Source organism: Meles meles, chromosome 10 (genome assembly GCF_922984935.1).
Source record: "Meles meles chromosome 10, mMelMel3.1 paternal haplotype, whole genome shotgun sequence".
NCBI lineage: Eukaryota > Metazoa > Chordata > Mammalia > Carnivora > Mustelidae > Meles > Meles meles.
Window position 1 is genome coordinate 58,428,314 of NC_060075.1, and position 17,520 is coordinate 58,445,833.

Here is a 17,520-nt window from a genome sequence, read left to right on the forward strand (position 1 = left end):
TCCAGACATCCTGACAGGAACAGCCAGAGAGAGGGGAGCACTGTGACTGGTCAGCCAAAAGTTATCTGCTATCACTTCCCTACCTGAATGCTTTTCAGTCAAGTAGGTCACCTCCTTTTTCCTTACTTGCAACACATTAACTTCTCATTTTTTATCCATTTATTGATAAAATATATATATTAAAAAATATCTATTTTTAAAATTTAAATTCAATTAACATAGAGTACATCATTAGTTTCAGATGTAGAGTTTAATAATTTATCACATGCATACAACACCCAGTGCTCATCACACCATGTGCCCTCCTTAATGTTCATCATCCAGTTACCCCATCCCCCCACCCACCTCCCCTCCAGCAACCCTGTTTGTTCCCTATGATTAAGAGAGTTTCTCATGGTTTGTCTCCCTCTCTGATGACTTCCCATTCAGTTTTTCCTCCCTTCCCTTATGATCCTTTGCACTGTTTCTTATGTTCCATGTATGAGTAAAACATATGATAAAATGTCTTTCTCTGATTGACTTATTTCCCACAGCATGATATGCTTCGGTTCCAACCATGTCAATGTAAATCTAAGTATTCATCCTTTCTGATGGCTGAGTACTATTCCTTTGTGTATATATATGTATGTATGTATATATATATACCACATCTTCTTTATCTATTCATCTGTCAGTGGACATCTGGGCTCTTTCCACCATTTGGCTACTGTGGACATTGCTGCTATAAACGTTGGGGTGCATGTGGCCTTTCGGATCACATTTGTATCTTTGGGGTAAATACCCAGTAGTGCAATTGCTGGGTTGTAGGGCAGCTCTATTTTTAACTTCTTCTAAATCCTATTTCTTTCACAAAACCTTGTCTGAAAATCCAGTCATCTTACACTTCTCTGAAGCTTAGAAGTATTATGCATTTCTTTAACTGTCCTCTAATGATTTTCTTTATATTAAATTTTTACTTCTGGTAGACTCCAGAAGAGTGATGGATTATGCCTTGACAAGCTCAGAATCCCTCCTCCACCTCTTGCCTCTCAGGAAGTCAGGCTTTGTAGCAGGCCAGGTTCCACTATTTACCTAGTTTAGCCATTTAGACTCAAATCTCCCCATGAACTTAATTTAGCATTAAACCATCTCGATGCCACCCATTACCCAATTGCCAGAGTCCTCATCTAAAACACAGACTGCAGCACACACCTTCCCTTAACAAAAACTCTTGGAGGTTTCTACTGTGTATATCACACAGTTTATAAACATCAGACTATATCATCAGAGCAGACACTGCTATTTAAACCAGCAGCTTTGGCATGACCTGTGAGCTTGTCAGAAATACCTTGTCTGACCTACCAAATCAGAATATCTGGAAGGGAGGCCCAAAGATTTTAGAGTTTTATATGAAGTTCTTCAAGTAAGTCTTACACACGTTAGAATCTAAGAAATAACTGATACATAAGAATAGCTAGCATTCAGGTGTACTTAAAAAAACTGTTCTCAGATTAGATGTTCTTGTCCTTTAAATATGACACATACCTTACCACTCCATATATGCACCATTTATTCAATAACATTAAACAAACCAAACACGTTCATCTCTTCAAGGTGTCTACTGTTTACAGTACTTACATCCTTTCTTTCCTGTTGTTCCCTTTACAACTGTCTACCCGTCTGAATCTTATGCTTTCTTTAGGTGAGCTTAAATACCATTTCCTTCAGGAAAGCGTCCCTCATCAGCTTAAGTCAGAATGAAAGATATGAGCCATGATATTTTTACCTGCACCTTTACATATGACCTCACTCATTTCATTGATGCCACATGCCCTCTGGTATCCATAACCAGTGTGACAGCAAATATTCTCTTGTCTGCCAGTCTTCCTCCCTGCCCCGCCCATCCAGAGCCTACCTGCCCCTAACATGAAAGTTTCTTATATATATGAAACACAATATCCATGAATCTTATAAATATTTAAGAAAATTATTAATAATATAAAAATTATCAGCTACAAATATATAATTTTATTCTACAGCATATTTTAATTGATATTTCATATATCCAAATTATCATTTATATCTATAAAACATATGATACATAAAAGGGAGAGTTAATTTTCTGGAAGAAATTTTTTTCACATGGCTTGAGAAAAATATGCTTACCTGCTGAAACCCTAAGTAATCTTGTATGGTAGAAGAAGCATAGAAGACCAAAGCATCTGTGGTTACAACCAGCACAAAGCCACTGAGAGCCTACAAGGAAAAAAATGTAAAATTAGTGATGTGACTAAATAACAATATTGTCACTCATAAATACTGACTTCAGTTAAGGCTATTATTCTTACTGCTAAACTCTTCTCTTTGAAATGGTTAAAATGATTACATCTCATAAACACAGACTGTGGAATGAGAGGAATCTATTCATACCTTTTGATTTAGATAAGGAAAAGCTTACAGCTCAACTTCATGCTCAATTACAGTAACTTCAATAAAAAATTGGTTTCTTTTTCCTCCAGCCCTGGATTTTCAGCAGTTATAAATGTAGTACTTGGGGAGTCCCCCCAGGATGATTGGTGGTAGCACCCACCGGAAACTCAAGTGTTTATTAATTAACACCTTCACAATGAAATTGTCTTAAATTTCAGTTGGCAGTAACAGTTACACCCATTTTTGTATTTTTTCCTTCTGAAAATATCTTCTTTGTAGAGAAGAGTATCCACCGATTGTATGCATTTTATTTTATTATTAATTTTAAATTTTATTTATCTATTTGACAGAGAGAGAGCAAGACAGGGAACACAAGCAGGGGGAGTGGGAGAAGGAGAAGCAGGCCTCCCACAAAGCAGGGAGCCCGATGCGGGGCTCCATCCCAGGGCCCTGGGATCATAACCTGAGCGGAAGGCAGATGCTTAACGACTGAGCCACCCAGGCGTCCCTGCATTTTATTTTGTAAAGTGTGATTCTTGTTCAAATAGTCAAATGAATTTAGTACTTTCCTATAAGCTCATCATGCCAGAAAGCACAAAGATAATTTAAGGTACAATACTGCACACTTTTAGATAAATGTTAATTGTCAGAAATTAACCAAAAAGCCTTTAAAAAGAATATACATATACCAATTTTATGTATATCTCAAATGATCTTAAATACCATATGGAACAAGGTTATTACTTATATTGAATTATTAGTAAATGAACAGAAAGAATATGGTCATTACATATTAAAGAGATCATCATTCTTTAGTCTTAGTCAAAATGATCTGCCCTACTTAGCTGAATGTCATGATGAGGCTCACTTACTATTTAATATAAGAGAAATAAACTGCAACTGATAGTGTTATTTACAGTTTCAGCTGCTGTTAACTCAAAAATGAAGCTGTGGATTCTGCTAGGTACAGCAGTAAACAGCACTGGGCAGAACATGGTTAAATAAATGAAAATGACTAAAATAAATAATGGATAATGGAAAGATACAAAAGTCTTTTTATTTTCATTTTTATTCTTTATATAATAGCAATAAATTTAAGCTAAGCTTTAAAATATTTAAAGTTCTTAATAAAACTCTAACATTTTCTTCATGTACCTCCTCTGTTAAAACTAAAGGAAATGATATGTCATTTAAAGTTTAATGCAAGTGGTATACTGTATCTCTAGAAACATTCTCTAAGTATCAGGGATACTCAGTTGATAATCACGTGTTGAAAGTATGAAGTTAGAAGTCATTTCAGCAACTGCATGCAATGAAATATGCCATTTTCATATGTCTACAGTGTTTTTGATCATCTCTTCCAGAAGAGATCCAGCCAACCATGGTCCTAGCAAATCACATAATATGCGATGCTTCCTATCGGAAATCTATTTACAAGTGATAACCAATATAATTCATAACAGATGCATTTATTTTAAATACCTAAATGTTTCCAATTTTTAGATAATTAAAAAAGACACTAGTCTTGCATTAGCATTATTTTTATTCTCTGTCCTTGACATAGAATATGTTTATAATTTGCCTAAATATTCTAGGAGGGAAAAAAATCATTGGCCCATAATTTAAACAGCTTTACCAAATGTTAAGCATTCCATATTTGTTTATTTTCACTTGAAATAAAGGACTTCCTTATTACTTTATAAGGCAAGGTGTGTGTTTAATCACATAAAGCAGCTATTATAAAAATGTTTTCCTATGACCTGAATAAAGAGTCTTTATGATTCAAGCTATTATATGCTTAAAAGTCATCAGCCAGGGATAGAAAGAAGACTCATGCTTGAATATATTTAATTTGTTTAACCTAATGAGGACAAGAGTTAATTTTCACGATTACAAAAATAATAAAAAAATGTTACAAATTGTTGGGTTACACATAAGCATTTTCAGAATGCATCAATGGAGTTACTACAAGTTATGGCTATTTTTGTCATGATGGCAAATTGGGTTCTTCACCCCATTCACTGGGTGGAACCAAAAATGATCACATAACAGTAATAGCATATATCACAGCACATATCTCCATTCTTATCTTTTTTTCAACAAAGAAAATACCTGAGAATTTTAGTTCAGAATCAAGCATCATATTAGTTTCAAGAAATAGAGCATAAAAAATTAAAATATATTTTTAAAAATTAAAAAAATTAAAATATTCTGAGTTCTAAAGCAAAAATTAGGGCTTCTAGTTACTGAGAAAATCTTTAGCATGTGATAAGACAGACCCCATAGCTAAGAGTTATACAGTTACGTAATACTGTATTATACATAATACAGTTACGAAATGCACTGAAAAATAAAATTCAGGTTAAGAACAATTTTGAACTATTAAATAAATACAATTAACTGTTTTAATAAAGCTTTATTCCTGAAAAAGCATATATAAATTCAATGTCTTAAATGAGAACCTTTAAAATAATCTAGGAGGTCTTGATAGTTAAAGAAATACAACAGGGAAATTACTAAGTAGACTTCTAATCTATTTGATACAATTACATTTTTTCATTTTTCATATACTAGCATTACACCATTACTGCAGTTAGGATAAAAGTGACATGAAACACTGGGTGAGTTCTAAATAAACTGGAGTAACTAAAAGACTGATTCATTAATCTTTCATTTACCATGTCTTTATTATGAGAAACTCTATTTACCAGAATTTACCTGAAGTAAGAATTCTCCTTCTTGCAAATGCAGGCCTTCTCTGAATTTTGTTCGGCAGTTTTCCTGGACTTCATTTTTGTTGGCTGGGGAGGACTGTAATGCAACTATGGAGAAAAGGGAAAAGCAATGATAATAGTAAGTACTTTCCCAAATAACTGATTTCAAAGGACTATCATGGAAAATCTCTATATGCCTCACGAAGACACAATCTAAAATATTGTTGCCCGTTAGTACTAAGTAAATAATCTTTTGTCAATGAGTGGTTTCCAAATCAGTGGACAGATTGCTAAAAATAATTACAAATAATTTATTAAAAATAATAAAATAATTTATTAAAAATCATTGGTAATGAGTTCATTATGATTTCTGGCATATAACTTAAGGGTTTTAAAGAACTGCATGGTGGCATTATAAAAGCTCTTCTCACTCCTACTCCTTTACTTATGAGAATAAGGTTCCTCAGAACATAAACTGTAAAAAAGATTTAAGTATCTGTATATAGATCTAAACAGTGAACTTGCAGTGATGAGGAGAAAGAATCAACCATCAGCCTTATTATGAAATATATTTCCTTTAAGTTTAGAATCCTCCTGTCTAGCTTTAGAGTACAAAGCAGTTAGTATTGTTACTAGAAGCTTGTTAAATTTATAAATGAACTCATGAAGAATTTTTTTTCCAAAGTGTTGGTATCACTTTTTCTTTTAAGGTGGATTTTTTGTTTTTGTTTTGTTTTTATATTTATTTATGTATATAATTACTGGTGTCAGGGTTACAGGTCTCTGATTCATCAGTCTTACATAATATCCAGTGCTCACTGTATCATGTCCCCTCCTAATGTCCATCACCCAGTTACCCCCTTCCCTCCAGCAACCCTCAGTTTGTTTCCTATGATTAAAAGTCTCTTATGTTTTGTCTCCTTCTCTACTTCTGTCTTGTTTTATTTTTTCCTCTCTTCCCCTATGATCCTGTTTTGTTTCTTAAATTTCACATAACAACGAGATCATATGATAATTGTTTTTCTTCAATTGACATATTTCACTTAACATAACCCTCTGGTTCCATCCATGTCATTGCAAATAGTAAGATTTCATTTCCTTTGATGGCTGCAACTCAGGGAGAATTAACATATTTATGATTTTTGAATCATTCTATCCAAGAACACATATGTGTTTCCTTCTGTTCAAATCTGCATTTTTTTGTCCCACCAGAGTATTTTAAAGTTGTTTTCAAAACAGATTTGAATGTTAATTTTTATGATTATTCCTACACATTCCAACTTCTAAAGTGGTTTCTTCTTCATTATTATCTTCTAACTGCTTGTGGGTTGTGTATGTAAGGGAAAGTTTGATGTCATGGCGGGATGCCTCTGGAGGTAGCAGGTTGTAAGGCTTTCTCTCCTCCCCTCCCATCTCTCTTCTTCATTGCACGTGTGTGTGGATGTGTGTACCTGCTTGTGTGTGTCTAGTCTAGGAGGCAACATCTCTGAAGAGTAATAACAGCCATAGTGTACTTACTTAGAACTTTCCTAAGCACTCTCAAATGTCATTTCATTTAGTATTGGTAAATGACAGAATTAAGTTTGAATCTTAGTTCTGCAACCTACTAAACATGTAGGCTCTCTGAGCCTATGTCCCAATATTTGAACTGGTAACTGAAAACAAACAGCAAAAAACCATCTTGCCGGGTTATTGTGAAGAATAATGAGAATATATGTGAAGTTCCTGGCATACAGCAGTTCAGCAGTAGTTCAATAAACGGTGACTTTAATTATTAGCAGTGTTTCCCATCCTGTAGACTATCTTGTTATAAAGTATAACTTTTTCAATACAATTACAATATATTTCCAGTTTTCTTATCTATTTATTAACCTTCACTATTTAAATAAGAGAAATCATTAAACGAAATGGACTTTGACATTCAAGACTTATTTCATTAGATTTTTATTGTACCAAAGATAATCTGGCTCAGTGAAAAACGAGATTTACTAATAACCAGATTTTCTCTCAGTTTGAGCAAAGCCTCACATATAACACATGTTCATGCTGAAGTCTATTTTCTGGTAAATCAGTGCATGTGTCACACTGTAATCTCATGCCAAGTTCTTGCCTTTGCAGAACCTGAAACACACCGCTTTTAAAGAAGAGGCCAAAAGCTTGGCCTCTGAATGTAACAATTTCAAAAGGCCAGAGAACATATTTCCTTAGGCCAAAAAAATAGTTTGAAGTACATAAATTGATCTAACAGTTAATCAAGACCAAAGGAAATGCTTAATATTTCTCACTGAAAAGAAGAGAAAAAGAGCTTTTCTCCCTTCCTGTTCTGCTGCTGCTTGCTCTCTAATGGGCAAATTTCACTGAATCCATTAAAACTTTACAATGTCAGGGTTAACTACACTGTTACTTTTCCAAAAGCTCCAGTATGAGGCAACATTTAAGAGTTATAGCAAATACCAGTAAGATTTATCATTAAAAAGAAAACAACAAAACCCAAACCCTCACATTGCAAAAAGCAGCAAAGTAATTGTAAAAATGGATAGATGTTACTAGTATCAAATTTTAAAATTTAAAATTAGGAATCTTTTAAAATTAATTTTTAGTTAATAGAATTGATGTCAGTTCTAACTAGAGTTACAGGACCACTAAGACCATTCATTTCAGAGTAATTTACGATTTGTTTCTGGCCTTGTATTGGTGATGTTGGCCAACATACTCAGACATCAGACAGACTCTGCCTTTAGTTGGGAATGTAAGTTAGGAATTAAAGAACTAGAAAAGAAAGTCAGAAACATTAAGTAGCACAATAGGGTTTAATTAAAGTATCACAGGAACTAGAATGAAAAAATAAAGAGAACAAACTTTTCAAACAACAGTGCTTACAGGTGTAAATGTTGGGAGGTTAAATATTTAATACGTTAAGTAGGAAAAGTGACAACTGCACACTCAGGAAGGATCACTACGGAGCTCTTCTAAAAATATTTCTGTTGTTCTTATGCTTAAGGTTAATAATTAGTAAAGGGTTTAGGTAAATACTGTGCAAAGATGAGTCCAGGAAAGATGAATTCCCTTTGCATTCTCATCTTAAAAATATACTAATGTGACTTCTAAGGAATCTTATTTTATGTTGGGGTCTCTTGACCCAAACTGTGCAATTTTTGCCCTTCCTTGAAGTTTTTCCTCTATTTCTTGACCTTCTTAAAATTGTTAAAACTACCTTAATACTAGTCACTTTCATGTATACATTTCTTGTCTTGATTAGAAAGGAAGAGTAAGATGACGTGAGGTACTGTCACCAGTATCCTTCCTACCATCTAAGTGACTTTAAATAATTTCTTTAGTAATAATATGTGATACTTACTGGGCACATACTGTATGCCAACAAGTTTCCATATATTAGATCTCATTAATCTTTATAATAATACCTTATGAGACTGGTATTATTTTGTCCTTTCAGTGAAACTGAGACTTGAGTTACGAAACTGTCTCCAGGTCACAGAATTTGAAGTAACAGAGCCTTGATTAAACCCAGGTAGCCTGACCCTACATGTTCACGCAGTTATTAACCAAATGCTGGACCTCTTCCCTATGCCAACCACCTGTGACCTGTAGTGTCTCCATCTAAATGTGAGGACAATGATACCAAATTCTCGTTAGAGCTAAAATAAGAAGTACAGTACCTAAGTAATGCCGGAAACCACAATTTACAGCCCAGAATAGAGATAATGGGCTATATGCTGAGTTGATATACCCTCAAATCTTGAAGAAAAGCTGACACTAGGATATAAAATTAAAGCTCAGAAATCAGTTGCATTTCTATACACCAACAGCAAGACAGAAGAAAGAGAAATTAAGGAGTCAATCCCATTTACAACTGTACCCCAAACCATAAGATACCTAGGAATAAACCTAACCAAAGAGGCAAAGAACCTGTGCTCAGAAAACTATAAAGTACCCATGAAAGAAATTGAGGAAGACACAAAGAAATGGAAAAAATTTCCATGCTCATGGATTGGAAGAACAAATATTGTGAAAATGCCTATGCTACCTAAAGCAGCCCACACATTTAATGCAATCCCTATCAAAATACCATTTTTTTTTTCAAAGAAATGGAACAAATAATCCTAAAATTTATATGGAACCAGAAAAAACCTTGAATAGCCAAATGGATGTTGAAAAAGAAAGCCAAAGTTGGTGGCATCACAATGCCAGACTTCAAAGTCTGTCATCAAGACAGCATGGTACTGGCACAAAAACAGACACATAGATCAATGGAACAGAATAGAGAGCCCAGAAATAGACCCTCAACTCTATGGTCAACTAATCTTCGACAAAGCAGGAAAGAATGTCCAATGGAAAAAAGACAGTCTCTTCAACAAATGGTGTTGGGAAAATTGGACAGCTACATGCACAGGAATGAAACTGGGCCATTTCCTTACATCACACACACAAAAATAGACTCAAAGTGGATGAAGAACCTCAATGTGAGAAAAGAATCCACCAAAATCCACAGGCAGCAACTTCTTCCACCTCAGCCATAGCAACCTCTTCCTAGAAACATCACCACAGGTAAGGGAAGCAAGGGCAAAAATGACTTCATCAAGACTTCATCAAGATCAAAAGCTTTTGTGCAGCAAAGGAAACAGTCAACAAAACCAAAAGACAACCGACAGAATGGGAGAAGATATTCACAAATGACATAGCAGATAAAGGGCTAGTATCTAAAATCTATAAAGAACATATCAAACTCAACACCCAAAGAACAAATAATCTAATCAAGAAATGGGCAGAAGGCATGAACAGACAGTTCCACAAAGAAGACCTCCAGATGGCCAACAGACACATGAAAAAGTACTCCGCATCACTCGGCAGGGAAATACAAATCAAAACCACAATGAGATACCACCACACACCAGTCAGAGTGGCTAAAGTTAACAAGTCAAGAAACGACAGACATTGGTGAGGATGTGGAAAGGGGAACCCTCCTACACTGTTGGTGGGAATACAAGCTGGTGTAGTCACTCTGGAAAACAGCATGGAGGTTCATCAAAAAGCTGAAACTAGAGGTACTCGATGACCCAGAACTGCACTACTGGGTATTTACCCTAAAGATACATACGTAGTGATCCCAAGGGGCATGTGCACCTGAACGTTTATAGCAGCAGTGTCCACAACAGCTAAACTATGGAAAGAACCTAGATGTCCATCAACAGATGAATGGATAAAGAAGATGTGGTATATATATGCAATGGAATACTATGCAGCCATCAAAAGAAATGAAATCTTGCTGTTTGCAATGACATGGTTGGAACTAGAGGGTATTATGCTGAGCGAAATAAGTCAATCACAGAGAGACAATTATCTTATGGTCTCCCTGATATGAGGAATTTGAGGGGCAGAGTAGGGGGTTGTGGGGGGTAGGGAAGGAAAAAATGAAACAAGATGGGCTCTGGAGGGAGACATACCATAAGAGACTCTTAATCTCAGGAAACAAACTGAGAGCTGCTGGGGGTAAGGAGGTAGGGAAGGGTGGTTGGGTTATGGACACTGGGTAGGGTGTGTGCTATGGTGAGTGCTGTGAAATGTGTAAGCCTGATGATTCACAGACCTGTACCCCTGGGGCAAATAATACATTATATGTTAATAAAAATAATTTAAAAAACACTAAAAAAACATTAAGAGACACTAAAAATGAGAATCTATTAGGACTGCTATGATGACTATACAACATAGATTTGAAAGTACTTCACAATTGTAAGTTATTATAAAAATTATATGCATAATCAAATTGCACAGGACACTTTAAACATTACATCACTAGAATTAAATTCACATTTGATAGGAACAAAATGTAGTATCTGAAAATAAGTCACAGCCAATTCTGCTACTTGAGAAGCATTTGCTATAACAAACAGACATTTGATAAAATCCTCCCCATCTGCAAGAACACTATACCTTCCAAAATATGAAGGTCTGACTTTAGACAGCCTGTGGAATATTAAGATAATAAAGCACTGAAATATTTCAACTATTTCCTCTTTGAGAGATCAGTGAAGCAACTATACAAGAATTTGATCTAACTGATGAAGGAATCTAGAATGTAAATATTATCAGAGCATTATCAAATGGTCATTTTACCGACTGATTAAAGTCTTTTTCCCACAAGTATTTAACCATATCCATTTCCTATATGGCATTTTCCTTCCTTATACATCTAAGCTTGGATTTCCACTTCTCCCTACAAGCCAACTATTTCCTCTTTGAAAAACATGCTCTGAATCGTTCAACAGAGAAATTCATAAGGGAGAAATACTGGCATGTGGTAAACTATATTTTGAATGTTACTATAGTTTTCAATTAAACAGAAAGATGACATGGTAAATATCTTGTGCCAGGAAAAAGCATAAGACTTTTAAATCTCTTTGTGTTGATACAAATTAAATTTATTTTATAATAATATTTATCATCTCCTTTATTACTTCTGGCAGAAAAAGTTAAATTCCATTCCCTCAGTGATAGAAACATAAAAGAAAGCAAAGCTATCACTATAAAATTCAACCACATAAACTTCTATAAATTAGAAAGAGTTAAGTAATACAATATTTCTCAAAAATAAAGAAAACAGTCCTAGCTTTGTCCAGGATGAACTAATATTTACAAATAATATATTAAGTGTACCTAAGGAGAGGTTCATCTATGTGCTTTGGGGTAAGAGAGAGATATTTCATTTCAACACAAAGTTTTTGCTTGTAAATATAGTGTTCTTTTGAGGGGAAGAAGGAAGAGTCTGAAACTAAAGAAGACTACACCATAGCCTAAGTTTTCTGAAACACAAAGATTAGGTCTACACAGTTTATACAATAGTTTCTGATGATACTAGAGTTTTGTTTTGTTTTGTTTTCCTACCTAGAAATTTCTAATCACCAAGGCAGAATGAAACTAAATTCAGGTTTTTAAAAATGCAAATGTTTGTTTCTATCTTTATGATTGAATGTAGGTTGCATAACCGTAGTTTACGGTCTTTTTAGCAAATCTAAAAAAACATCATCTTAAAGCTGAGTAAGTCCTTAAAAGTTACACCTATTCCAGCTCTCAATTAAGTGGAAACCAACTTCAAAAGACGTTTAACATTTTCCCACTTTCACATTTCGTTATATACAATCCTATGCAACTGTGTTAGGTCACTGAATTAACAGAACCAACAAGAGCAGTTAGTTTACCTTTTCAGTGGGGAAGGCGTTGCACTGAGCTTTCCACATATACGAGAGTGGAATTCAAACTGCATTCTGCAGCAGACTTTAATCAAGTAGAGCAGTGACTCTCAAAATTCCAGACATTAGAATCAACAGGAAGGCTATGGCTATTAAAACACATTGCTGCACTTCACTCTAAAATTTCTGCTTTACCTAGACAATTATCATATGGTTTCACTTATTTGTGGAACATAAGGAATAGCATGGAGGACATTAGGAGCAGGAAGGGAAAAATGAAGGAGGGGGGTGGAATCAAAGGGGAGGCTAACCATGAGAGACTGTGGACTTGTGGACTCCAGGAAACAAACTGAAGGTTTTAGAGGGGATGGGGGTAGGGGGATGGGTTAGCCCAGTGGTGGGTATTAAGGAGGACACGTATTGCATGGAGCACTGGGTGTTATACACAAACAATGAATCATGGAACACTACATCAAAAACTAATGAAGTACTGTATGGTGACTAATATAACACAATAAAATAAAAAACATAAATAAATAAAATTTCTGATTTAGGAGGTTTAGGGTGGGGTTTTATGGTTTGCATTGCTAAGAAGTTCCCAAATGATGCTGAGGACCAGGTGCCATATTTTAAGAACCAGTGACTTCAGAAATTCATGATCTTGGAAATTCACAGTTTTGGAAGTAACTCAAAAATGTTACAGATCTCATTGCTTTATTAATTTCTAAAATTATTATTCCTCTACTTAAAGAGTGCTCTTATTAATATGAATGTCTTCAGGAAATAACTCAATGCCAATTTTACAAAGATCAAAACAGAAGCACAAAATATAAGACTGACACAAAGAATTAGAATTCTGTATGTATACAAATACAGCAAGTAGGCACTATGCCCAGCGTTTATAGCCTCACCAAAGCAAGCCATGTCACCTCTCCCTAAATAAATTGTCTAGATTTAAGTGTGTGCCACTTCTGAAAAAGGAAACAATATGGGGGAATAAGTTATTACATATTATGCTAAAAGGCTAAAAAGTTTATTAGCAAATTTCCATCTCTAAGTCAAAATACAAAATTAATTCAAGAAATTGTCAGATGATATGGTGACCAGGTCTGAAAGGCCTCTAAGCATATTCCACAATGACCACAAAATTATCCATTAAAACAAGTAAAATATCAGTATTCCGCAAGAAATAATTACAATTTATATAACAATTTTAATTATAAAACTGATTTCACACATTTCATTTTTTAGGATAAATCCACCACAAACTTAAAGCATGGGGCACACAAGCATTCTTACTGTCCATGCTGATGAGATGAAGACCCTGGGCAACAGTGAGGTTAAAGGTCATCTCTAAGGCCACAGCATTAGCCTCCACGTCTCCTGCTTGTCAGTGCTTTTGTTCTATGACAATCTCCCTCCACCATGCTAAATTAAAGAGAAAGAATGCTGCCTCCGTAACATACAGACCAAGACATATGACACCAGGGACTACCAACAATCCAGCTGACAAAAGAATATCTGTAAAACTGACCATAAAAGGCACCCCCACCTAATATGAGAAAATTTGAGGCTAGAAGAAACCAGAATAATCCAACATAATTTTAGGCTAAATTGATTTGATGTGACTGCTTGTTTCCTTTCTCAGCCTCCCGCCGCAAATACTTAAATGGTTTTCTGGCTTCTATGGACAATCAAGGACCATAATACTACTCCTGTAGTACTATGATTTTTTTGTATGGACTTTAATTTAATTTTAGTTTATACTTTCAAGTGCAATTTTCTTTTGACCCCTAATGTAAGAACTTGAAACACCAAATGAAGGCACCTTTATGCAAACTATCACCTCAGCACAGTTTTATATTCTATATACACACAGATTTGCTTTCCTCAACCTCTGCTCATACTTAAAATATCTCATTTCTGATATTTTTCCTGTTATTCTATTTGCTCTCCTCTGGAATATTTTATTCAATTTTATAATTTAGAGTATTATTCCCACTATATTACAATGACTCCAAAATCTAAATCTCCAGCTATGAATAAATGAATTTCAGTTACTGATTTAAAATGGTTGATCAAAAAGTAGAAAAGCCGTATAAGAGCCTAATTTAAAAATAAGACATAAGGGCACCTGGGTGGCTCAGTGGGTTGGGCCGCTGCCTTCGGCTCGGGTCATGATCTCAGGGTCCTGGGATCGAGTCCCGCATCGGGCTCTCTGCTCAGCGGGGGGCCTGCTTCCCTCTCTCTCTCTGCCTGCCTCTCTGCCTACTTGTGATCTCTTTCTGTCAAGTAAATAAATAAAATCTTAAAAAAAAAAAAGACATAAACATGACTACTACATAAAATGATTAGGGGTAACATAACTGCATTTCATCACAGGCTCTAAAGTGATCAATTTTGTGCTCTATATGAATACAGTTTCTAAAACACTGTAACGGGAAGATGTTGTAGATTTCTATTAACCAGATCACAAAGCCACACACAAAAAAGTCAAACAAATTAACTACCTGTTTTTTGAAAATACTTGTCAAAGCAAATGAATACTCAATGATAAATATATCCTATATAAAATATCATAAAATACTAAATTTATTCATAGAATCTGGGGCACCTGGGTGGCTCAGTTGGTTTAGCATCTGACTCTTGATTTCAGCTCAGGTCATGATCTCAGGGTCATGAGATCAACCCCACAGCATCCCAGCTCTGTGTTGAGCACATGGCCTACTTGAGATTCTCTCTCTCCCACTCCCTCTGCCCCTCCACCCCTGCTCATGCTCTCTCTAGAATAAATTTTAAAAAATTCATAGAACCTAATGAATCTTACAAGTTAGAATATTTGAAGAAGAGAGAAATTAAATTCCTTATCCAAAAAGATCATATTATTAAATGTAAGAGCCAGGATTTAAATACTACTTCAACTAGACTCAATAAGAATATTCTACTATTCTTTTTATTCAACCATGTTTCAATTTGCATAGATTTGAGAATAAAGGCCATGCATTAAAATTTAAAAGAATTTATAAATTTTATAGATTTAATTATGGAAGCTATCATGAATGTTGTAATTAGTTACATGCTTTAGAATATGAATTCTAGGGGGGAAAAGGCTCAATTATAAAAAAGTAGATAATACCAGAGATAAAAGAAACTCAATACTATATGATGATTTTGAATGTGCTCATCTTTTAGGCAAACCACCACAGATATTTCTAGAATTAAGAAATCATATTAGCTGTAATACTTTGATACCAAAATTTTTGTAAACTATTTGGTATACAGTGACTTAAAAGTAGAGCAATGCAGATAAAAGTAGCATACAAATCCCATGAATGAAAAGCATACATATAAAACCACCAAACTTTAAAAAGCTTCAACCTTCACAAGTGCTTTTTATATAATTCATTTCTCTGCTTGTTCAAACTCATTTTTCACATGTATGTTTCTCAAGATAGTGTTCTGGATTACACAGACAGCAAAATGGGATTGAAATCCAGAGAAACACACAAGCTGAAGATGAATAAACACAATAGCTCTCTTTTGAAAACCTAATGAACTGGAAAGAACTGTTAAATAACTAAAAAAAGGAAGATGAAGAAAAGAGCACAGATAATTTTTAAATTTAAAATAAAGTCAACAAAGATCCCTGGTAAACAATGAGATTGAATAAATGTTAGCTCATCACATCATGTAAGTTACCTGTTGTCATCAACCCCTCTCAGGGCATTTTTTGACTTTGTGAATTTAGGACATTCCAATATGTAAATATTACTACACTTTATAAAATGATGGTTGTTTTAAGTATGTGTAATGATTCAAGAATTGGATGTTGTTCTCCTCTGTCACCTAGTTCTTAAACTAACCAGAAACTAACTGTTCCTATAAAGGCAGGAGCTGGGAATTAGAAACTCAGATCCCCAAACTCACTTCTGTCAGGCTTCCTAAAACCTAGACAAAATTATCTCTTTCTTGTTTCTAAGTTTCCTTACCACAGATTAAATTTATAGACCTCAGTTCTAAAGATGCCACAGAGAATAATCCATGACTTAGATATAATGGAGGAAGTAAAAAACCTCACAGCTAACAATTAAATTTTAGTGGTGTGATATGTACTATGAATATTTTACTGAAATAACAAATATTTCATGCCACTGATCCCTACTATTGCCTCACTAAAAGAAAACTTTTCTGCCTTTTCTACCTCCTTAGATACTTGGGTCTCAGCAGAGATATGAATTAACCATACCCATGTTTTTAATTTTGGGGATGTTGTCCAAAGGTAAAATAATTTAAACACAAACACATAATGATGCATGTTTTAAAAAGTGATAATGAAATCTAACCCAAATTTTTTTATGTGCTGCAACTGCTCTTTCTAAGAATAAAAGATTACCATACTGATTCCGATTGGTCAACAAGCCCAATGTCCGCTGTTTGACCTCGCACTAAGAGACACAATACGGGAGGAAACAAGCCTTTCCCTTCATATCAACCAATTTCAGAGGCTGGACTATAACCATCCAAATCCTAGTCTCCCCAATAAACTATTATTGATCATAGTCATTAAGCTATTTAAACTTATTAGATATCTTCCCTCTCAGAGGTAACATGGTATTTGAGTTTAATACTCATTTTGTGCAAAACAAACAAACAAAACCAACCCCAAACCAAAAACAAAACCTATTTTGTGAGTTTAAGGCTCCACTTTTCTTTTTATAACAAAGCAAGGTTTAATCTTAACATTCTAGAATTTGGTGAAAAAGACTGAAAATAAAGTTAAAGATTTTAGGATTTCAGCCCGTATTTCCAGGACCTAAGTCCACACTGACTTGTCAGATCACAGCTCCATTTGGTCATTTAACTGTCTTCAGGTCTGCACTGACTTAATCCGTCTTGAGAGGCAAAAATGGCCCTTTACCATGTTTAATTAACAACATCAGAAAACATCAATTTTGGATTTGGGGTATTTATTTTCTAAAAAAACACTAAAGATGCTACGGAGAAACCTCGAAGATACATAATTTCGAGAAGTCTTCCGGGAAAAAAGTAGGTAATATAGAAGAGTATTGTTACTGTGGAAACTGAATAGAACTTAAACAGCTTTTGCTATTTTAATTAGTCTCTCCTTATTAATATATTGAGGTTATTAATCCTTAAAACATGTCTACATGTGTCCACTGTGCAGAAAC

At 34.6% G+C, this 17,520-nt stretch overlaps 1 protein-coding gene across 1 annotated transcript in view; it reads right to left on the bottom strand.

The window, feature by feature from the left end:
* Window positions 1-17,520, bottom strand: part of AHR (aryl hydrocarbon receptor) — a 50,338-nt gene that overhangs the window by 17,252 nt on the left and 15,566 nt on the right. The window contains exons 3-4 of the mRNA XM_046021042.1: window positions 5,128-5,231; window positions 2,146-2,235 (exon numbers count right to left, since the gene is read on the bottom strand). Coding sequence (XP_045876998.1) covers window positions 2,146-2,235; window positions 5,128-5,231 — 194 coding nt within the window. The remainder of the gene's footprint in view (window positions 1-2,145; window positions 2,236-5,127; window positions 5,232-17,520) is intronic.